Below are 23,223 nucleotides of genomic sequence, written 5' to 3' on the forward strand. Positions count from 1 at the left end.
CAGCTGCCCTCTTCTGGCCTCTGTAGGCACTGCACATATGTTGTATGCAGACATACATGCAGGCAGGCAAAACACCCACACACAACAATAAGTAACAAATAAAAAGAACTTGTGACTCTCTTGTCTCTACCTTCCAAGGGCCAAGATAATAGTGTGTGTAACCACATCTGGCTTTTCTTTCTTTCTTTCTTTCTTTTTTTTTTTTTTTTTGGTTTTTCGAGACAGGGTTTCTTTGTGGCTTTGGAGCCTGTCCTGGAACTAGCTCTTGTAGACCAGGCTGGCCTCGAACTCACAGAGATCCGCCTGCCTCTGCCTCCCAAGTGCTGGGATTAAAGGCGTGCGCCACCATCGCCCGGCTTCTTTCTTTTTATGATATTGCATTGTGTTGGATAGGCTGGCCACAAATTCTTAGACTCATGTGAATCTCCTGTCTCATCCTCTTTGTAGATATAACTAGAAGTGTGCACCAACGTGCCCAGCTGTAGTTGATACCAGTGCCCTACTATAGAACTAGCACTAAGTAATCAATAAGAAAGTAGAAATCAGGCTGGGCAGCGGTGGTGCATGCCTTTAATTCCTTACTCAGGAGGTAGAGACAGGTGGATCTCTGTGAGTTTGAGGCCAGCCTGATCTACAAGAGCTAGTTCCAGGATAGCCAGGACTGTTACATGGAGAAACCATGTCTCCAAAAAAAAAAAAAAAGGAGAAAGAGAGAGTCAGAATTTTTGCTTTCTGCTGCTTGTCTGGCTACCATGTGACCAGCCACCTCAAGTTCCTATGGCAGCAGCCACAAACTGTGAGCTGGAATAAGCTCATCTTTCCTTGCTTTGCTTTTCATGGGCATTTGTGTCAGAGTGAGAAAAGTAACTAGTGCACTTAGAGAACGAGCCAGCAGACGACAGGAAAGCTTAGGTTCTTCTCAAGTACACAGGGATCAATCCTGAGGTACACCGGGCCATAAAACAAGCTCAGTAAACTGAGAAGACTCAGCACAGTACAAAGGATGCGCTCTGGTTGGAATAGAAAAGAGTTATCTGAATATAGTGATTCACCGTAACCCCAGAATTTGGGAGGATGAGGCAGGGGGATGGCTGTGAGCCAGACCAGTCAGATATGAAGTGAGACCCTGCCTCAAAGCCCTTCCCAATGCAGAGAGTACTTCTGAACTTAAGGTCATTGGGTGCCCATAGGTAAACAAAGAATCCAAGATGTGTTCCACCCTTATGGAGTACAGGGTGAGGCTGACGACACATAAGCCCCTGCCACACGCAGACATGATCCTCACCAAAGAGTGAATGGTACCTAAGTCAGAAGTGGAGGCTGCACAGAAGTGAAACAAAAGCAGTGTGGGAATGCATCTAAGCTTAGGACACAATTGCACACACCCACAGTGCCAAGGCAAGAGGACCTCCCCTAGTCCAGTGGGTATGTGGTAAGGCCCTGTCTCACAAAATATAGGAAGGAAGGAGAAGAAAATGATTAAATAACGTCATCTTAAATGCAAAAAAAAATTAAAAAGGAAGAGAAGAAAAAGAAGTTGAAAGACGGGGACTGGAGAGATGGCTCAGCAGTTCAGAGCACTGACTCTTCTTCCAGAGATCCTGAATTCAATTCCCAGCAACCACATGCTGGCTCACAACCATCTACAATGAGATCTGGTGCCCTCTTCAGGGGTGCAGGTACACATGCAGGCAGAGTATTGTATCCATAATAAATAAATAAATAAAATAAATGAATAAATCTTTAAAAAAAAAGAAGTTAAAAGGCTGCCTTGCCCCTTCCACCATGTGAGGGTTCAGCAATAAGGCGGTTTGAATGAGACTGGCCCCCATAGGTTTGTATTTGAATGCTTGGTCCCTAATTGATTGAACTATTTTGGAAGGATTTGTACTTAGGCTTCCTTGTTGGTTGTCAGATCCAAAATAATGACACAGAGACTTCTTATTAATTATGAAAACTTAGCCTTTAGTTTAGGTTTCTTCCCAAATAATTCGTATAACTTAAATTAACCTATTTCTATTAATCTACATTCTGCCCCACGGCTTTGACCTCTCTTCCATTCTGTATGCTTGACTTGCTCCAACGTCTTGCTGGAGTTCCTCTCTCTTCCGAGAAATCCTGCCAATTCTTTCCTGCCTAGCTAATGGCCATTCAGCTCTTTATTAAACCAATCAGAAGGCACGTTAGACAGAGACATATCTTTGCAGTATACAAAAAGATTACCCCACAATAGCCTTTGGGTGTCACTCAGGGTAGGCATTGAGGTTTCAAAAGCCCACACCATGAGTAGTGATTTTTTTTTTCTCTGCCTGATGCTTGTGGATCAGTTGTAAACTCTCAGTTACTGCTCCAGGATCATGACAGTCACAGACTGACCCTCTGAAACTGTAAGCAAGACCCCAGTTAAGTGCTTTCTTTTATAAATTGCCTTGGTCATAGAATCCCTTTGCAGCAATAGAACAGAAAAGACTAAGATAGGCAAGGAAGGATCATCTTGAAAGCAGAGAGGGATTGTTGAACCTGTGGGCACTGGGATTGTGGACTTTCCAGCTTCTAGGGTTATGAGAAAAAATTTTTTGTTTGTTTGTTTTTTGAAACAGGGTTTCTCTGTAGCTTTGGAGCCTGTCCTGGAACTCACTTTGTAGACCAGGCTGGCCTCGAACTCATGGAGATCCACCTGTCTCTGCCTCCTGAGTGCTGGGATTAAAGGTGTGTGCCACCATCACCCAGCAAGAACAAATTTCTTTTTTTGGGGGGGGGGGTTTGAGACAGGGTTTCTCAGTAGCTTTGGAGCCTGTCCTGGCATTCGCTCTGTAGATCAGGCTGGCCTCGAACTCACAGAGATCTGCCTGCCCCTGCCTCCCAAGTGCAAGAACAAATTTCTTATAGCAGACTGAACAAATTAAAACAATGATAGGGGCCAGTGAGATGACTTGGAGGGCAAAGAGACTAGTTGCCAAGTCTGACCGTCTGAGTTAGATCCCCGGGAATTCAAGACTAGCCTCAGCTGTAGTATGAGGAGACCCACTCTGACCACTGCATGCAACCACAGCACTCAGGCAGGATTCAGAGACAGATTGATTTCTGTCTGTAAGTTCAAAGTCAAGGTTAGCCTCGAAGAAAAAAAATAGTTAAAGCATAGACTCTCTCTGGCACCTTATCTGTAGTGGATGGACTCCAAGACCCCAGTACATGCCTGGAACCCAGTAGACAGAACTTTGATAACTGTGGATCTGGTAATGATGAGCTAAGCTATTAAGTGACTGACTTGCTGATAGCTTGTACCGGGCAATGCTAGACAAGGGGAAGATTTCCCTCCAGGGACAGGACATGATGGTACAAAATTTCACCATGCAACTCAGACTGGTGTGCACATTTAAACTGACCTTTCCCATACAGCATCCTCTCTCCGCCTACCCTCACTTTTCCCTCATTCTTGATGCAGATATTCTTGTAGCTCAGGCTAACCTTGAACTCACGATAGCGTCAAAGAGCTTTAACTCCTGATCCCCCTGCCTCCATTTCACAAGAGCTGGGTCACAGGTGTTTGCCATCACACTGTTTCTGCCATTCTGGAGACTGAACTCAAAGTTTCATGGGTTAAGGAGGTCATCAGATCCCCTGGGACTGGAGTTACAGACAGCTGGGAGCAGGCATTTGAATGTTTTGTTTGTTTGTTTTTTGTTTGTTTGTTTTTGTTTTTTTTTTTTTGGTTTTTCGAGACGGGGTTTCTCTGTGGCTTTGGAGCCTGTCCTGGAACTAGCTCTGTAGACCAGGCTGGTCTCGAACTCACAGAGATCCGCCTGCCTCTGCCTCCCGAGTGCTGGGATTAAAGGCGTGCGCCACCATCGCCCGGCTTTGAATGTTTTTATTAGGGGCCAGAGTTCTGACTTTTCAGTCATTTTGCTTTTCTATTGTTTCAGAATCTTGTTGTGCAGCCCAAGTTAGCCTAAAATTTATGTCAATCTTCCTGCCTCAGCTTCCTGAACACCAGGATTACACCTGCCTATCTTTAAATATGCCCATTAGAAATATAGCCGGGCAGTGATAGCGCACACTTTTAATCCCAGCACTCGAGAGGCAGAGGTAGGTGGATCTCTGGGAGGCCAGCCTGGTCTACAGAGCAAGTTCCAGGACAGGCACCAAAGTTACAGAGAAACCCTGTCTCGAAAAGCAAAACAAACAGAAAAGTACATGCAGGCAAAACACTCATACATATAAAATAAAATAATAAATCTTTAAAAATTAAAAAATTGACTCGGGAGGCAGAGGCAGGCGGATCTCTGGGAGTTCGAGGCCAGCCTGGTCTACAAGAGCTAGTTCCAGGACAGGCACCAAAGCTACAGAGAAACCCTGTCTCGAAAAACCAAAAAAAAAAAAAAAAAAAAAAAAAGAAAAAGAAAAATTAAAAAATTGCCAGAGGTGGTGGCGCACGCTTTTAATCCCAATACTCAGGAGGCAGATGCAGGCGGATCTCTGTGTGTTAGAGGCCAGCCTGGTCTGCAGAGCAAGTTCCAGGACAGGCTCCAAAGCTACAGAGAAACCCTGTCTTGAAACACCAAAAAGAAATAGAAAAAAAGAAAAAAAAGAAAGAAAAGAAAAAAGTAAGAAACCATTGTGAGCTTGGGCTGCTCACAACCACCTGTACCTCCAACTCTAAGGGATTCCACACACTCTTCTGGCCTCCTTGGGTACCTACCACATGTGGCATGCACTTACACACACACACACACACACACACACACACACACACACACACACACACTTCAGCTCACTCACACAAAAATATAAAACATTTTTTAAAAGTTCTTTGAGGCCAGGTGTGGTGGCACATGCCTTTAATCCTAGCACTTGGAAGGCAGAAGTAGAGTCAGACAGATCTCTGTGAGTTGAAAGTCAGCCAGAAACTGTCTCAAAAACAAACAGGGGCTGGAGAGATGGCTCAGTGTATAAGAGCACTGGTTGTGCTTTCAGAACCTGGGTTCAATTCCCAGCACCCATATAGCAGCTCACAACTGTGTGTAACTCCAGTTCCAGGGGACCTGACACCCTCATACAAAATATATACAGGCAAAACACCAGTGCACATTAAATAAATAAATCTTTAAACAAACAAAATTTGAAGATTGGAAAGATGGTTCAACAATTGACAGCACTGACCGTTCTTCCAGAGGTCCCAGGTTCAATTCCAGCACCTCTGGAATTGGAATTACTCTACCAGCACAAACCAGTACACATACGATAAAAATAAATAATATTGTTGTTGTGACTGGAGAGACAGCTTCATGGTCAAGAACACTGGCTGCTCTTGCAGAGAACCAGTTTCAGTTCCAATTCCTAGCACTCATATGGTAGCAAGTAACCATCCCTAACTCCAATTCAGGGGATTCTCACCTATTTTTGTTGTTGTTTTTGGTTTTTTGTTGTTTTTGTTTTACAAATCAAGGTTTCTCTGTGTAGCCAGGCTGGCCTCGAAGTCAGAGATTCACCTGTCTCCCAAGTGCTGGGATTAAAAAGGGCACGTGGCACCACTGCCCAGCATATACATAAATATTTAATTTTTTTTTTTTTTGATTTTTTGAGACAGGGTTTCTCTGTGGTTTTGGAGCCTGTCCTGGAACTCGCTCCTGTAGACCAGGCTGGTCTCGAACTCACAGAGATCCGCCTGCCTCTGCCTCCCGAGTGCTGGGATTAAAGGCGTGTGCCACCACCGCCCAGCTTAAAATATTTTTTTAAAAAATAAATATTGCAAAATAATAAAATAAAATAAAATAAAATAAATAAATATTGCTTTTGCAGGGTGGTGGTGGCACATACCTTTAATCCCAGTACTCAGGAGGCGGAGGCAGGCAGATCTCTGTGAGTTGGAGGCCAGACTGGTCTACAGAGTGAGTTCTAAGGCAGGCTTCAAAGCTACACACAGAATCCCTGTCTCAAAAAATAAATGATAGATAGATAGATAAACGTTGCTTTTTAAATGTTTTTTGAGGGTTTTTTTGGGGGGGATTGTTTGTTTCTTGGTTTTTCTTTTTTTTTAAGATTTATTTCTTATTATGTATACAGTATTCTCAATATTCTATCTGCATGTCTGCCTGCAGGCCAGAAGAGGGCACCAGATCTCACTACAGAGTGTTGTGAGCCACCATGCGGTTGCTGGGAATTGAACTCAGGACCTTTGGAAAAGCAGGCAGTGCTCTTAACCACTGAGCCATCTCTCCAGCCCTCTGTTTCTTGGTTTTTCAAGACAGGGTTTCTCTGTAGCTTTGGAGCCTGTCCTGGAACTAGCTCTTTTAGAGCAGGTTGGCCTCGAACTCACAGAAATCTTCCTGCCTCTGCCTCCCGAGTGCTGGGATTAAAGGTGTGCACCACCATCGCCCGGCTTGCTTGCAAGATTTATTTATTATGTATGCAGTGTTCTGCCTGCACGTGTACTTGCAGGCCAGAAGAGGGCGCCAGACCTTAGTACAGATGGTTGTGAGCCACCATATGATTGCTGAGAATTGAACTCAGGACCTCTGGAAGAAGAGTCAGTGCTCTTAACCGCTGAGCCATCTCTCTAGCTGCCTGCCTGCAAGACTGTAGGTCTCTCAGCCACTCCTCCAGCACCATATCTGCCTGCGTGATGCCATGTTCCCCACTATTATGATGATGGACTGCACCTCTGAAACTGTAAGCAAGTCCCCTCAATTAAATGTTTTCCTTATAAGAGTTGCTGTGGTCATGGTGTCTCTTCAGAGCAATAAAAATTCTAAAACACGCACGCCTTTAATCCCAGCACTCGGGAGGCAGAGGCAGGCGGATCTCTGTGAGTTCGAGACCAGCCTGGTCTACAAGAGCTAGTTCCAGGACAGGCTCCAAAACCACAGAGAAACCCTATCTCGAAAAAAAAAAATTCTAAGACACCCTGCCCCAGCAAAAACTGCTAAGACTCCCCCCAGCTTATTTGTTGATGTCTTACATATTCCAGGACCACCTGCTCAGGGATGCCACTGTCCACAGTGATCTGGACATCCCACATCAATCATCCATCAGTCAAGATGTCCCCATAGACTTGCCCACAGGCCGAGTTGATGAAGGCAGTTCTTCAGCTGAGAGTCCCTCTTCCCCACTGATACCAGCTTGTGTTGTGTTGATAAGAAAGCATACCCACAGGGCTGGAGAGCTGACTCCGTGGTTAAGTGTGTTAAGAGTGTTTAAGAGTGTTCTTCCAGAGGACTGGGTTCCATTCCCAGCACTCACAAGTCATCTCACAACCTCTGTGACTTCAGTTTCAGGGATCCAATACCTTCACACAGACATACATTGTTGGACCCTAGTGTCCAAACACTGAGGAGGAGTCACCCCCAGAGACCACCTCACACACCACAGCCGATGCAAAAACATGAGGATTTTATTAATTCTGTCATGACAGGGTCCCTCAGCATTTGGGAAGCCGAGAGACCCCGAATAGCTGGTACAGTCTACTTTTAAAGGGGCCACAGAAGCAAGGGGGGTTGTGATTGGCTATTCTGATTGGCTTATTCGAAAGGGCTATTACCAATAATTGGCTGGAGAGCTGTTGCCAGATCAGATGAGGTAAGAGGTCATTTTGATCCCGTTTCCCAGGGGACCAAATCAAAACATACGTATATGGGTAATTGTTCAGGAACTGAGTATGTGCATGTGTAGCTGTTAGGTCCTTGGTTCCCAGGGGAGGAGGGAAAGCACTATGGCACGGAGGCTGAGAGGATTCAGAGTTGTCAGAAATGGCTTCAGAATTGTCTTAAAGTCTTACAACATGAAGGCAAAAACACTAATGTATGTAAAATAAAATTAAAAACAAAAAACAAGCTGGGTGGTGGTCGTGTATGCCTTTAATCCCAGCACTTGGGAGGCAGAGGCAGGCGGATCTCTGTGAGTTCGAGACCAGCCTGGTCTACAGAGCTAGTTCCAGGACAGGCTCCAAAGCCACAGAGAAACCCTGTCTCGAAAAACCAAAATAAATAAATAAATAAAATTAAAAACAAAAAACAAGCTGGGTGGTGGTCGTGTATGCCTTTAATCCCAGCACTTGGGAGGCAGAGGCAAGTGAATCTCTGCGAGTTCAAGGCCAGGCTGGTCTGCAGAGCTAGTCCCAGGACAGCTAGGGCTACACAGAGAAACCCCATCTCAAAAAAAGAAAAAAAGAAAGAAAGAAAAAGAAAAAAACAAAAACCATACTCTCTTCTGATATTCTAACCATATTTATTTTTATGTGTTTATACGTTTGTGTGCCAGTGTGTGCATGTGTCTGTCTGTGTAGGCCAGAGGACATTCTATCCTTCCTCAGGTACTTTCTATCTTTTTTTTTTTTAAAGATAGGACCTGAAATTTGCCAAGCTAGAGAACTCCAGAGAGCCACGCTGCCTTCTCTGGCAATCCCCAGCACTGGAATTACCAGTCATGCCACTATGGGTTCTGGAATCCAGCTCTCTTTACTGAACTCCCTCCCCATTCCCTGGCATCTATCTTTTTTTTTTTTTTAATCAGTTGCTTGGTGTTTTTCTGAACAGAGAGCCTCATTACACAGTCCTGACTGATCTCGAACTTGCTATGTAGACAAAACTAGCCTCTGCTTGCGGTGGCTTTCCCATCTCTGCCATCCTAAATGTCTGGATTGCAGGCTGGTGCCAACATGCCCAGTTTATCATTTTGCAGTTTTCATATTTTTACATTATGAACCTTTTCTGTTTTTTAAATATATATATATATGAAACTTTTTTTAAATATTTATTTATTTATTTATTTATTATGTATACTATATTCTGTCTGTGTGTATGTCTGCAGGCTAGAAGAGGACACCAGACCTCATTACAGATGGTTGTGAGCCACCATGTGTTTGCTGGGAATTGAACTCAGGACCTTTGGAAGAGCAGGCAGTGCTCTTAACCACTGAGCCATCTCTCCAGCCTCTGAAACTTTTATCAGTATTATCACACTTGTAATTCTAGTCCTGGGAAGGCAGAGGCAGTAGGATCCACTCCAAATGCAATAGCAGGTTGATCTGTATAGCAAGTTCCTAGTCAGTCAGGGTTACATATCAGAGACAAGGTTGTCTCTGAAAGAAAAAAAAGGAAGGAAAAAATTATTCTTTTTTCTTTCTTTCTTCTTCTTCTTCTTCTTCTTCTCTCTCTCTCTCTCTCTCTCTCTCATTTTGATTTTTCAAGACACGGTTTCTCTGTGTAGCTTTGGCTGTCCTGGAACTCGCTCTGTAGACCAGGTTGGCCTAGAACTCATAGAGAGATCTGCCTGTCTCTGCCTCCTGAATGCCGGGATTGAAGGTACATACTACCATACCTTGCAAGAAATATTCTTTTTTTTAAAATATTTATTTATTATGTATACAATATTCTGTATGTGTGTATGCCCGCGCACCAGAAGAGGGCACCAGATCTCATTATAGGTGGTTGTGAGCCACCATGTGGTTGCCGGGAATTGAACTCAGGACCTTTGGAAGAGCAGGCAATGCTCTTAACCACTGAGCCATCTCTCCAGCCCCCGCAAGAAATATTCTTAAATTGGGCATGATGGTGCATGCCTGGAGTTGAAAGCCACCCTAGACTACATGAGACCCTGTCTAAAAAAAGAAGGAAAAGAAAAACATCATGATTTTATTTTATGTATATTCCTGCTTACTTTTAAAGATTTTTTATTTTAATTATGTATATGTTTATATATCTGCATGTCAATGTGTACCTGAATGTGGGTGCCTGCAATGCCCAGAGGTCATTTTGAATTTCCTACAGACAAAAATGGAGTTACAGAGGGCTGAGAGCTGCCTGACATGGATGCTGGGAACCAGAGTTCGGCCCTCTGGAAGAGCAGCACATATTCTTAACCACTGAGCCCCTCTCCAGCTCCTATTCCTGCTTATTTCATTATTTTTTTGGGGGGGGGGGGACAGGGTTTCTCTCTGTAGTGCTGGCTGTCCTGGACCTCACTCTGTAGAGCAGACTGGCCTCAAACTCACAAAGATCCACTTGCCTCTGCCTCCCAAGTGCTGGGACCAAAGCATGCACCACCACCTCCTGCCTACTGCTTATTTTGTAAGTGGACTACATAGCTGATTTACTCAGGGCTGGTAAGATGGGTCAGAGAGACAATAAGCGTTCAATCCCTGTAACCTATGGTGGAAGGAGGGAACTGAGAGCTGTCCTCTGATAGCTACAGTGCCAGTGTGGTGCCCACAGTTGAAACTCACAAATACAGTAACACACACACACACACACACACACACACACAGGGCTGGAGAGGTGGCTCGTCAGTTAAGAGCACTGTCTGTTCTTTTACAGACCTGGGTCTCATTCCCAGCACCCACATAGTGACTCACAAATATCTCTAACTCCAGTTTCAGGGAATCCAATGCCTCTTTTGGTCTCCTAAGGCACCAGGCCCTATGTGCTACATACTCATAGGCACGGGCAAAACACCTATACACTGTAGTAATAAGGGCGGCGGGGCTGCGTCCCCAGCACCCCGGCTGCCTGGCTAGCTTATGCCCGAAATAACAACACACAAACTGTATTCATTTAATCACTGATTGGCCCATTTCTATCTAGCCTCTTCTAGGCTAATTCTCACATATTAATTTAGCCCATTTCTAATCATCTGTGTAGCACCCCTAGGTGCACTTACCGGGAAGATTCTAGCCTATGTCCATCCTGGGTTGGAGCTTCATCGTGTGCGGTGGGAGCTGGGAGCATGGTGTCTCTCTGAGGCGTCTGCTCCAGAGAGGAGAGCTGTGGAGTCTGAGCTCACTTCCTCTTCCTCCCAGCGTTCTGTTCTGTTTACTCCTCCCACCTATCTTCTAACCAATGAGGGCCAAGCAGTTTCTTTTTATTTAACCAATGATGTTCCTCCATCAATACACCTTAAAATTTTTTTTAAAAAAAGTTTATTTAAGCATTTCCTATCACTGAGCATTTCCTTTTCATATTTAGTAAACTCTGTACAGGACATGGTGGAGAATGTCTTTAACCCTAGCACTTGGGAGGCCGAGACTGGGGGAATCTCTGTGAGTTCAATCTCCGGGACAGCCAGGGCTACATAGAAGGAAGGGACTTGTCTCAAAAAACCCCAAAGCAAAAACTCTGCGATGCACATCTTTTTTCCCCCCTGAGAACCTTTGCATAACATTATTTAGTACAGGTTCCTAGAAGCGACAGTACTGGGTCAAAAAGGGTGCCGTATAAAAAGGTTCTCAGTGACTCAAGGATTACTGGGTCAAAGAGGATGGCTCATTCATAGCATTCCAAATAAAAACACTGCCAAACTGCTTTCCAGGAAGGTTTTCTAATTCATACCAGCTGTGTGGGAACTGCGTTCCTAATTCTCTGCTCCTACCCTTTGTGCTTGTGGCACCTATGTGTGGTTTCGTTAGCGGGGTTTTGCTACTTAATCCAGACTGGCTTGGAGCTTGTGCGCTAGTGAGTAGTCGTGCTGCCTTCGCTTTCTGTTGCCTGGATTTATAAACATGCACCACCCAACTTCTTCGCACGCTCCATTCTACCGAGTATTGTTTTCTTTTAGAATCCGCCTCCGATATAATTTTCTGCCCCCACCTTGTTTTTTTCTTTTTCTTTTCTTTCTTTCTTTGTTTTGTTTTGTTTACCTAAACTCATGAAGCTGAGTCTGGCCTTGAATCCCTGATCTCCCTGTCTCCACCTGCTAAATGCTAGGATTACAGGTGTCAAACACCAACCCTGGCTTTTAACTGTGTTTTGGGGGGAAAAAATCCAGTTTGTAAGTCCATGTCTGCTGACCACTGACAGAGGCCCACAAGAGCACGCACACTACTTGGAAATTTTCCAATCTCCCTTAATTCTCAGGCGGAAGCGGAGATTTTTACAAATCACTATGGTGGAATATACCGCAAAGGCGTCGGCTTTCCCTGCCGAGAAGCAACGTCTCGCGGGATCTCGGTGGTCCTTGGGCCCTCGGACTGGACTACAAACCCCAACATGCAACGCGCTCCTAGGTCCGAGCCACCCAATGAAAGCGCGGAGCCCGTGTCACGTGTCCGTCTACGTCAAGCACCCGGTCGTCTCTCTCCCACGCCTTTTTCTTCCGCTTGCACCTCGGTCGCCATTTTATGTTGAAGGTTGTAGAACCTTCAAGTCTCATCGACTCTATGGTGGAGCATTTCGGAGTTCGACCAATCCTAACACCGATCTCGGAAAAAGAACCCGCCTTTATCCGCAAGGAGGCGGGAATCGCCACGAAGCTCCTGTGGAGAGAGAGGAAGAAGCTGAAAGTGACCAATAAGAAAGAAGGAGTTGATGACGTCAACCAATTGGAACGCGGGAAGATAACGGCCAATGGGAGTGGAGGGACCCCGGGACACGTGGGTGGGGGAGCCGAGCGCTGAGACCAAGGGCTAAAGCTGGGAGGTGAGTCAGTCACCTTGAGCAGCGAAAGTGCCGTGGGCCGAGCAGGGGCTGCAGGGGAGTGGGAGTGCAGGTGACTTGGGACCGGGAGCCAGGGCTCCGAAAAGCCAGGGCTGGGCCACGTGGAGCAGCATTCGTCTCCAGGGACGGGGAAAGACTGCGGGAGTTTTTAAGCTTTACCAATTAATGTTAATTACCAACGGTAATGAGCGATAAACGGCCGCTGGGGAGAGTAGGGGACAGCTATGTAACATGGGCAGGATCCTGCACGACGTCTGCCAGTTTCTGCCTCCAGCCTTCCCGGGAGACTATTCCTTTTTCGCAACATTTCCCTCTTGGGGCCTGAGCCGCCTCCTTTATTTCCGATCTCAGTTGCTGTTCTTCTGCAGACCCGCTCCGCAGAAAGTGTTTGACCCCGGAATCGGCGCTGTCCTTCTGACCTCTAATGCCCTCCCTAGCTGGGGCACAGGAAAAGAGGGGTCGGGGAAAGCCAGCGGAGGTGGATGGGGACGACTAAAGGTCGCTACTATAAGCAGACAACCAGGCTTTCATAGGAATTATGTTTTTTTTCCCTCTCTTCTTGCAGATTGAAAAATGCAGACCACCAAGGCACTGCTCGTTACTCCAGTTCTGGTAAGCTGTGGCTCCGGGTTACCCTATAGTGTCGTGTGTGGAATGGGAGTGAGCTTGTGTAATGAATGGAGAAAGAGGAGCTGGCGCCCATGGTGGTGATGGCTCTTTGGGGAGGCCATAAGATTTGGTGCAGGTAACCTATCCTTATTCAGGCCTGTAAACCAAGCTTCGTGGCTCTCTGAATGTCCTCAGAGAGACCGCAAATGACCTTTTATTGTAGCCCTGGTTTAGATATGTAGCCAGACAACCGGAAAACAGTTTTTCTAAACCTTGCCTGCATGTTCAGTTCATCTGGAAAGCTTAACACTCCCAGTGTCCAGACTGCACCTTAGACCAATTGCATCAGACTGTGAGAATAGAGGTGGAACTCCAAGCTATTTTTTTTTTTAGAACTCCCCAGGTGGTTCCAATGTTCTGCCAAGTTTGACAGTCATTGAACTAAATGATGTGTCAAGAAATCCATTTCACTGGGGTCTCTCCTAAGATGGCTATCCCCAGAGCCAAACCAGGCTTTCTGGCCCACTGCATGCAGGCCATGTTGCTGTGAGTGCGTTTTAGTAAATTTCTCCCTTTGGTGCCTTTTGTTATCTCAGTACGCTTCCTATAGCTGACTGGATGTTGGAGTCTTACTCTATTCTAGGAAGTTGATTAAAGCTGTGCCCTTGGAAATGAACTTTGGTACCTGGTTTGGTTTGGGCTTGGTTCTGAGGATTGAGCCCAGAGCCTTGTGAGTGCTCTCCAGCCTGATACACGATGTCAAATGGTGCTGGTGCCACTGCTGGCTACTGTAGACTTTCAGGACAATTGTGTCCGCTGCAGACCTACTCAAGAGAAATAAGAACAAGTTAATTGACCTTGAAATTCGATGAACTGGTTTTGACAGACTCTTATCATTATCAATTAGATTTGGTTTTGGTTTTTCTGGGTTTTTTTTTTATGTATTTTGGGTTTTGGTGTTTGTTTTTGATTTGGATTTGCTATGGCTTTCTGGTTTTACAGATCCGCTCCTGTACCAGGGGTCTAATCAGGCCTGTGTCTGCCTCCCTCTTGAGTAGACCAGAGGCCCCATCTAAACAGGTTAAACAGGTAAGGAAGTAAGGCTCCTCAGGCTCTCCCTAGGCAAGACTGAATGGCTGTTAGGAGAATTGGAGAATCTATGATGCTCTTGTAATTCTAAGACTCAAATAACAGTCATAGATGTGACTTGCCTTGCCTGAAAATAGGGCTGACTTTCACCCTGCAAGCAGGGTATTCTGCCCTTGTCAGGCTCTCACAGCTGTTTCTTAGCTCGGGTGGGTGGGGTGAGAGTGGAGCCAGCCCCCTGCCAGGTGCCTCACTGCCCCCTTGCTCCCTTCCTTCCTCCTTTCCTCTCTTCTAGCCTTCCTGCAGCAGCTCCCCTCTCCAGGTGGCCAGACGGGAATTCCAGACCAGTGTTGTTTCCCGGGACATTGACACAGCTGCCAAGTTTATTGGTGCTGGGGCTGCCACTGTTGGTGTGGCTGGATCCGGGGCTGGCATTGGAACAGTGTTTGGTAGCTTGATTATTGGCTATGCCAGGTAAGTTTGGGGCTGCCTATAGTATTTTTCAGTATAAGTTCCACCCGGTTAGGGCAGAAACGTAGCAGGAAGGGGGCCTTTGTGTTGTTGTTATTTACCTCCTATTTCTCCAGTGGCCTAAGTCAGAATTGAAGTATGTATCCCACCTGCCACATGTGAACTTGCCAAATTGTTAGTCTCCTTTCCTAGCCGTGTAGGCGAGGCCCTTTTGGGATAGTAGCATCTTCCCCCCTCCCCTCCCCTGGACCCTCACCCTTTCATGTCCCTGGCAGGAACCCGTCTCTCAAGCAACAGCTCTTCTCCTATGCCATTCTGGGCTTTGCCCTGTCTGAGGCCATGGGGCTCTTCTGTTTGATGGTCGCCTTCCTCATCCTCTTCGCCATGTGAGGCTCCATGGGGTCACCCAGCCGTCCCTGCTGCTTCGACTCCATGCCGGTCCTGGTGCTGGAGTGTGCTGAGCTTTACCATTAAACAACAACGTTTCTCTAACCATATGCCTGTGCCTGTCTTTCTGCTCTGGGGGGCTGGAGGAGCCTTTGGTGGAATGAGAAGTCACACTTGGGTCAGCCTTGGTGATAAGGAAGTGGGCAGAGTGTGGAAGGGTCCCGGTGTCTCTCAGAACAGCTATGAAATAGCCTGGGTAGTCATGGTTGGTACTTTATCCTTTTTAAGTCCCATGTTACTGGCTTTTATTTTGTTTTAGTTTAGTTTTGTTTTGTTTTGGCGGGGAGGGGGTCTTGTTTTATTTTGTCAAGTTCTTAGGACCTTACTGTGTGGCTCTGGCTGGCCTGGAACTGGAACTTTCTATGTAGACCATGCTAGCTTTGAAATTATGAGATCCACCTGTTTCTACCTTTCCAGTGCTGAGATTAAAGGCAAGTGCCACCACCGCCCAGCAACAGGTAACATTTTTGAGGAGCTTAATTTGCAGCAAACTCTACTAAATGTTCAACAGCAATCCTATGAATTGTAAGCATAGCCATTAAACTTGTTCGGTACATGAGGGACCTATGCTTTAGGGAAGCAAAATAATTTGTCCAAAACACTGAGCAGGTAAGTGGAATTAGCCTACACTTAAACGTGCTACTCATTCTGCCCCCTCCCTCCTAATCTTCATTTCCACACAATTTAAGGTAGCATATTAAAGTGTTGAGCTGGTGAGATGACTCTGGGGTAAAGGTTCTTTTTTTGAAGCAAGGTTTCTCTATGTAGCCCTGGCTGTCCTGGAACGCACTCTGAAGACCAGGCTGGCCTCCAACTCAGAGATGTGCCTGCCTCTCTCTGCCTTCCAAGTGCTGAAATTAAAGGGTGTACCACTATACCCACCTGAGTAAAGAAAGGTTCTTGCCACATGCCTATTGACCTGAGTTTGATTCTGGGAATCCATAAAAGATCAAGGTTGGGGTCAGCCACTTTAATTGTATCTAATTCACCGTGAGTTTCATTTTTAACATCAATAACTTCAAAATGTTATTGAATAAACAGAAGACAAGTTTCTTCTTAGAGAATCTATAATCTTTGCATGAGACTGAGGGTGCTGTTGGAGGGTGTCAACTAACGAATTGCTTAGCTTCGTGTAGCATCTTCTGTGCCTGGGCCTTCCCTCACCTTCAGTTGGCTAAAATGGCACTATCAGCCAGGTAAGATAGTGATTAAACTGCTGCCGCCCTCCTGGGGTGTGGTGTGTATAGACACACTGGCATGAGGGTTTTGTGTGCATGCGGGCACTCAGGCCAGAAAAGGCTGTCAGATCCCCGGCGACAGGAGTTACAGGCAGATGTGGGTAGTGGTTCTGAACCCACGTCTGCAAAAACAGTATGCACTCTTAACCATTAAACCAGCTCTCCCATAAGGAACAAGTTATTTTTTTTAAGTATTTATTTATTATGTATACAATATTTCATCTGTGTATATGCCTGCAGGCCAGAAGAGGGCACCAGACCCCATTACAGATGGTTGTGAGCCACCATGTGGTTGCTGGGAATCGAACTCAGGACCTTTGGAAGAGCAGACAATGCTCTTAACCACTGAGCCATCTCTCCAGCCCAGAACAAGTTATTTTTATAAGTAAAGAAACCAGCCGGGCCATGGTGGCGCACGCCTTTAATCCCAGCACTCGGGAGGCAGAGGCAGGCGGATCTCTGTGAGTTCGAGGCCAGCCTGGTCTACAAGAGCTAGTTCCAGGACAGGAACCAAAAAGCTACGGAGAAACCCTGTCTCGAAAATCCAAAAAAAAAAAAAAAAAAAGGAAAGAAACCAAGGAAAAGGCACAGAGGTGGAAAAATCCTGTCTTAAGGGTGCATAGCTGGTTAATAAAACTGTACAACCTGTTCTTATCACTGCTGAATTCGGTAACTTGCCCAAGGTTATGCAGCAAGCCAACATTTCCAACCCAAGTCCATTTGACATTTTCTTTTCTTTTTTTTTTTTTTTTTTTGGTTTTTCGAGACAGGGTTTCTCTGTGGTTTTGGAGCCTGTCCTGGAACTAGCTCTATAGACCAGGCTGGTCTCGAACTCACAGAGATCCGCCTGCCTCTGCCTCCTGAGTGCTGGGATTAAAGGCGTGCGCCACCACTGCCCGGCGACATTTTCTCCTGTATTTCTTGGCTTTGTTGTGTAGGGACCAGGTAGTTCAATGGTTGGCTTAGGGTGTTTCTGTTCAGTGGGGCAGTAGGAACATAGCTAACAGCCACTAGATACCAGAAGCAACAGGCTCTCAAGCTGACTACCATTGACAATGTCCTCTTACTTGGTTTTCCTAAAGAAATTCCCCCATGGTTACCAACCAGTGCTAAGTCCCAAAACAGACTGGCAGTCTGAAGCCAAAGACAAGGAACAGGACTGAGGTTGGCCTGGCAAAGTGTCACCAAGGGAGCAATAGATGAGCTGGCAGTGCTGTTACAGAATACCATAACTCTTGGGACACGATGCTGGCACCCTTGCCCGGTCACTTGCTTTAGAGGTAATCAAAGAACACTCCCCAGGGAAAGTAGTTGCTTTTTCCTTCCTGTGAAATACTGGGGACCTATTTTTCTTCAAGAGACTGAGAAGGGGGCTGGGGAGATGGCTTAGTGGTTAAGAGCATTGCCTGCTCTAACAAAGGTCCTGAGTCCAATTCCCGACAACCACATGGTGGCTCACAACCATCTAATGGGGTCTGGTGCCCTCTTCTGGCCTGCATACATACACACAGACAGAATATTGTATACATGATAAATATTTAAAAAGAAAAAAGATTGAGAAGGATCTTCCCTCCAATCCCAGGCTTTACATGGGACTCTTGCAACTGACTGAACTTAACAGATCAGCAGGGCTGGGAATCTGGCAGATGGACTCTTGGAGGGGAAAATGCTTTCATATCCACTATAGGCTAGTTAGTATTATAACCTCCACTCTAAGCCTTTTTAGGATCTGTGGCATAGGAGTTGGTGCATGCATGAGATTATTTTGCTTATTGCAAAATACTTGTAAATGCAATTGGTCTTAGGGGGTTTGTGTGAATAAACTGCTCTGAGAAGAGCATAGGAACCACAATCTTGGGAGCTGAGCGTGAGTCTGGCAGTGTGGCTCAGTGGTAGACTGCCTGCCTAGCTAGTGTGTTTGAAACCCTGGGTTCCATTCCAGCGAGAGGCAGGAAAATCAGGAATGCATGGGCTTGGGAGGCAAGCAGAAATACAGATCTCAGCCCTGTCCCATCCTAGCTAAAATGTTACTATCTCCTCTGGTGACTTCATCTACTGTGGTATATGTTTATATACGTGTGTCTGTGTATGTGAGTGTAGGTGCCTGAGTTAGTCAGAAGTGTCATATCCCCTGGAGTTGGACTTTCAAGCCCTTGTGAGCTGCCCAGTGTGAGTGCTGGGAACCAAACATGGGTCTTCTGCAAGAGCAGTTATGCACTCTTAACTGCTGAGTCATCATTCCAGCCCCTGAACCCGAGCTTTTACATGAGTGCTGGAGATCCTAACTCAGGTTCTTGGGCAGCAAGCACTTTCCCAACTGGAGTGTTGTTTATTACGTTATTAAACAGCTATTGTGAATGTGTGTGGTGGCTTATGCTAGTAAGCCCAGTACCCCAGGAGGATGCAGGCAGTAGAAGTAACAAGCCTTTGCTGTAGCTTATGTGACATCATACTTCAAACACCATCAACAGAACTGAATATATTCATGTTGGGGGGAGTGTTTCAGTTATTAAAAGCTTTCAAGTATCTGGTCCAAGCTCTGATTTTTCCTTAGTTCCAGGTTTCTGATCTAGTAGGGAAATGTTCATGTATTCCTGACATCGCACCAAGACAAAACCCTGAGTGCTGGAGGGAAAGGAATGCCTGCCTCCACAGCCCGGGGAAGTGGGAGAAGAATCCTCATGGTGCATCTTTGCAGAAAGTGATCTGAACACGTGTCAACCCCTACTGTCTGAGGATGACACCTGCAAGGTGTTAGCGAGTTGTACTGGCCCAGTGCAGAAGTTGGGGGGATCTAGAGGGGGACACTCGGGAAGCTGGCTCAGCTGTCAGCCAGTCCCACAGGGCATAGAAGTAGTTCCAGAAAGCCTGCACTGCCCTCTAGCCAAGTTCCCTGTGGAAAGGAGCCAGATGTTGCCTTGAAAAAGTCAATGGAGACTGGAAGGAGTTTGCCAGCTTCCTTTCTGATCACGTGTCTCCTCATATCACCCCCACCCCCACTCTCTAAGTGTCCTGAGTCCCTCTGGTGGGTGGTGAGCTGGTCCTTTAGTAGTTGCCGTCTTCAGTATTCCCTCAGGCCTTGACTTGCAGGTTCTTGGTGGAAAGTTTGGCTCAGCACTTTAAAAACAAATACCTAAGGAAGGGTGGAGAAGAAGTGAAATGCTGGAGATCTATGGCCGGGGGAAGGGCCTGTGGCCGCAAGGCAGGGCCTCCTTCTCATCCTGCTGACCTTTGTGCAGCAACCTAATGGCCCTCGAGCTACAAGGACAGGGGCCCCGGGCTTCTCTGTTCTAGAGGAGGCCCTAGCCAATGGCCAGACATGAGTAACCAAACCACTGAAATAAAGTAGCAAGTGCTATAATAATAAAGGATGAACAACCAACCATAAGAACCAGAAGAGGGGGTAATTAAAACTAATTCATAATAATAATATGCCTGGAAATGTTACGGCTTGGCAGAGAAAGTGGAATTCATCCGGCTTTAAAAGATGTGTAAGAATAATAAGCGTTTATTATTAGCCCTGGGCAGTCATTGTGTCCATTCATTATCACGTTTTCTGCTTTTAGTATCTTCAGTTATTGTCTAGTTTTACTATGAGGAGCAGAGGTTTGGAGAGGTCAAGTAAGATTTCTTCTGGTAAAGCAAGAGGGGAAGAGTATTTTAAATAGAAAAAATATTATGTAGAAAGGCCTAAAATAGCTGGTCATGGTGGCACGTGCCTTTAATCCCAGTACCACGGAGGCAGAGATAGGTGGATTGCTGTGAGTTCCAGGCTGAGAGCTATATAAAAGGGGGACGAGGGGGGCTGGAGAAATGGCTCAGTGGTTAAGAGCATTGCCTGCTCTTCCAAAGGTCCTGAGTTCAATTCCCGGCAACCACATGGTGGCTCATAACCATCTGTGATGAGGTCTGGTGCCCTCTTCTGGCCTGCGGACATGCACGCAGACAGAATATTGTGTGCATAATAAATAAATAAATATTTAAAAAAAAAAAAAGGGGGGGACGAGGTAGAAAGGAGAAGGCGACAAGTCAGGGAGGTGCCAATTATCCTTACAGTGCTTGTCACTTTTAAAAACACTGGTACTGGGCATGGTGGCTCGCGCCTTTAGTCCCTGCACTCTAGAGGCAGAAGCAGGCAGACCGCTCTGAATTCAAGGCCAGCCTCGTCTACAGAATGAGTTTCAGGACAGCCAGGGCTACACAGAGAAACCCTGTCTGGAAAAATGAAACAAAAAACCCACTGGTGCAAATATCACTCTCATCCTCAGAAAAACCTCAAGGGGTGGTTCTCCTCCATTGTATAATGCAAAACAAACAAACAAAAAAAACCAGGACTTTAAAGATGGTGGGATTAAAAAGTAATCTTTGGCCAAGTGTGATGAAGCATGCCTTTAATCCCAATACTTGGAAGGCAGAGGCAAGTAGATTCCTGGTCCGTATAGGCAGTTCCAAGACTGAACAGTGAGACCCTGTCTCAAACAAATCACCCTAATCTTTTTGGGAGGTGTGTTAGTGAGAGGGTCTCATAGCCCAGCCTGGCTTCAAAGATATATAGCCAAGGATGACTTTAAACTCCTTACTCTCCTGCCTCTTCCTCCCAAGTGCTAGGATTACAAGATTGTGATATCATGACTGGCTCTAAAAGTCAAATCTCCTAAACTAGGCAAGCATGGTGATGGATGCCTGTATCCCAGCCTTGGAGGCTGAGGAAAGAGAAAATCCTTTCAGATTTGAGGCCAGCCTGTGTTACAGGGTGAAACCCTGTCTCAAAAACCTTATTTCTTATGTCTGAATCATAAGGCAATATTCTGGTTATTACCCCATCATTTCCAGATCTTGAACTTGAAAAGTGTTTTAGCCAGACATGGTGGTGCAAGTTTATAACCCTAGCACTCAGGGGGCTGAAGACCAGTGGGAGTTGGAGGCTCATCTCGCTATGTAGGTAGATGGAGGGAGAGAAGAACCATAGTATAAAAGTGAGAACACACAGAGGAATCCCTCCATTCCAAAGGCAGGTTTGGGGCCTCTGTGACTGGAACCAGGTTTGGTTCCCAGCACACACATAGGGTTTCACAATCATCCACAACTCCAGCTACAGGAAATCTAAAAATGCCCTCTTCTGACCTCCATGGGCACCAGGCACACACTTGGTACACAGACATGGATTCAGGCAAAACGCTCATACATGTAAAATAAAATAATGTTTTAATAAAATGTTCTCATTAAAAAGAATCAAGCCCAAACAAAGATACATCAACAAAACATGGAACCACACCAAAATATTTTACTGATTCACCAGGTGGTGGTGGCACACCACTTTAATCCCAGCACTCGGGAGGCAGAGGCAGGTGGGCTCTCTGTGAGTTCAAGGCCAGCCTGGTCTACAAGAGCTAGTTCCAGGATGGACACCAAAGCTACACAGAGAAAGCCTGTCTCGAAAAACAAAAAAATTACTGATTTTATTTACTGTTAAGTTCCTAAGATAAATTATACTAAGCCCTATGCTGAATTCACAAATAACAAGACAGAATCTCAGGTGTGTGCGGTTAGAGGGTGCAGAGGGCAGGGCAACTCATCCCAAAGGACCATAATTAGTAAAATGACAAGGTAATATGTAGGGAGTGTGGGAGTAACAGTGGCACAGAGTGATCTGAACTTGTCTGGAGTCAGATGCAGTGCCGCCACCTGCTCTCAGTGTTATCCCGTGTGTATGCCTGACCTTTGGATGCCTGCTATCTTTCCGCCTGTCAGAAAAGGCTAATAACAGGCCTCACATCATAGAACTGGTGAAAGGAATAAATAAGATGAAGCAGATAAAAAGTGTGTGGCCCGAAGCACTCGATTAGCAGCTTCAATAAAATGTTAGCTATTTCCAGATCCCCAGACCATTTGAGAAAATGCACAAATAAAGAAAACACGGGCTTTTGGGTTTTTAAGAGACAGGGTTTCGCCGAGTAGCCCTGGCTATCCTGGAACTCGCTCTGTAGATAAGGCTGGTCTCAAACTCGCAGAGATCTATCTGCCTGCCTCTGCCTCCCAGTGCTGGCATTAAAGGCATGCTCCACCACTGCCTGGCTTGGAACCCAGGCTTTTCATTTGTTGGTTTTTATTTTTTGAGACGGGGTGTCACTTTGTAGCCCAGGCTGACCTTGAACTCAATTTGTGGGACCAACTATTCTGGAACTCATGACCCTCCTGTCTCCTCAGCTTCCTTAGTGCTGGAATTACAGGCATGTGCCATCCTAGGAACCAGGCTTCTTTGGAGTGTTGGGGAGAGAATATTGGGGAGACCTAATCCAAAGTGAGGCCCTGGGCATTTGTTCTAGAATGAGTATTCATAAATGTACTGAAAATAATATGAATATTTCACTGGCTGTAGTGGTTTATGCAGGTAATCTCAGCACTGGGGAGGCTGAGGTAGGCAGCTGTATATAGAGACCTTGTCTCAAAACAAACAAAAAATTCATATACTTTGCTGTAGAAATATCAGTATGTTATGAATGTTGCCTCAGTCCAGCTGGAAGGGTTGTCTAAATTCTCAGGCGTGTGGTACCACTGGTTTTCAGGCAATTTTATGAGACTGTATACACACACGTTCTCATATTCGTGTCTGGAGGACGCGGTTTAAGGTCTGTTCCGCTTAGTCATAAAATTAATTTTCTTATTACAAATCTCAGTATAGCTCTAAGAAATTCAGAATTTCAAACCCTTAATTCTAGTATTATCGGGGAGAAAAAATACTGAGCTTGGAATCAAGCTTGACGTTTGACTCCCTCTACCTAGCTGTCATAATCTCCAGGGCAATGCCTAGCAACAGCTCCTGACCGTAAGCAGGCCCTTCATAAATAAAAACTGAGTAAACAGAAACGAGGTGGTGTTTCATTCGCAGGTTCTCATTCCGTTTTCCCTCTTGGTCCAGCCGCTGGCAGAGGGCAATAGTAGTCCTT

At 45.8% G+C, this 23,223-nt stretch overlaps 1 protein-coding gene across 3 annotated transcripts; it reads left to right on the plus strand.

Annotated features, from left to right (window-relative positions):
* The first annotated feature begins 12,315 nt into the window (after positions 1 to 12,315).
* Atp5mc1 (ATP synthase membrane subunit c locus 1) lies at positions 12,316 to 15,083 on the plus strand. Of its 3 annotated transcripts, none has more exons than XM_041664894.1 (5): positions 12,316 to 12,407; positions 12,991 to 13,037; positions 14,037 to 14,123; positions 14,416 to 14,594; positions 14,867 to 15,083. In XM_041664894.1, exons 2-5 carry the CDS (start codon positions 12,999 to 13,001, stop codon positions 14,979 to 14,981), a joined length of 420 nt encoding a protein of 139 aa, XP_041520828.1. In that variant the 5' UTR covers positions 12,316 to 12,407; positions 12,991 to 12,998; the 3' UTR covers positions 14,982 to 15,083. The 3 variants fall into 3 exon arrangements, with proteins under 3 accessions (XP_041520828.1, XP_041520826.1, XP_041520827.1); XM_041664892.1 differs by having other exon boundaries at positions 12,371 to 12,477; XM_041664893.1 differs by lacking the exon at positions 12,316 to 12,407 and adding an exon at positions 12,465 to 12,606.
* Positions 15,084 to 23,223: the final 8,140 nt, after the last annotated feature.

Source organism: Microtus oregoni, unplaced genomic scaffold, assembly GCF_018167655.1.
Source record: "Microtus oregoni isolate MIOR12 unplaced genomic scaffold, Mior012 000015F_ref0000493, whole genome shotgun sequence".
NCBI classification, from domain to species: domain Eukaryota; kingdom Metazoa; phylum Chordata; class Mammalia; order Rodentia; family Cricetidae; genus Microtus; species Microtus oregoni.

Excerpts from the sequence above, each read along its gene's own strand:
- Atp5mc1 (XM_041664894.1), top strand. The coding sequence starts at position 12,999 with ATGCAGACCACCAAGGCACTGCTCGTTACTCCAGTTCTG. Across the intron at positions 13,038-14,036 it reads TGCTCGTTACTCCAGTTCTG|ATCCGCTCCTGTACCAGGGG; the intron begins GTAAGCTGTGGC and ends CTGGTTTTACAG. Across the intron at positions 14,124-14,415 it reads CATCTAAACAGGTTAAACAG|CCTTCCTGCAGCAGCTCCCC; the intron begins GTAAGGAAGTAA and ends CCTCTCTTCTAG.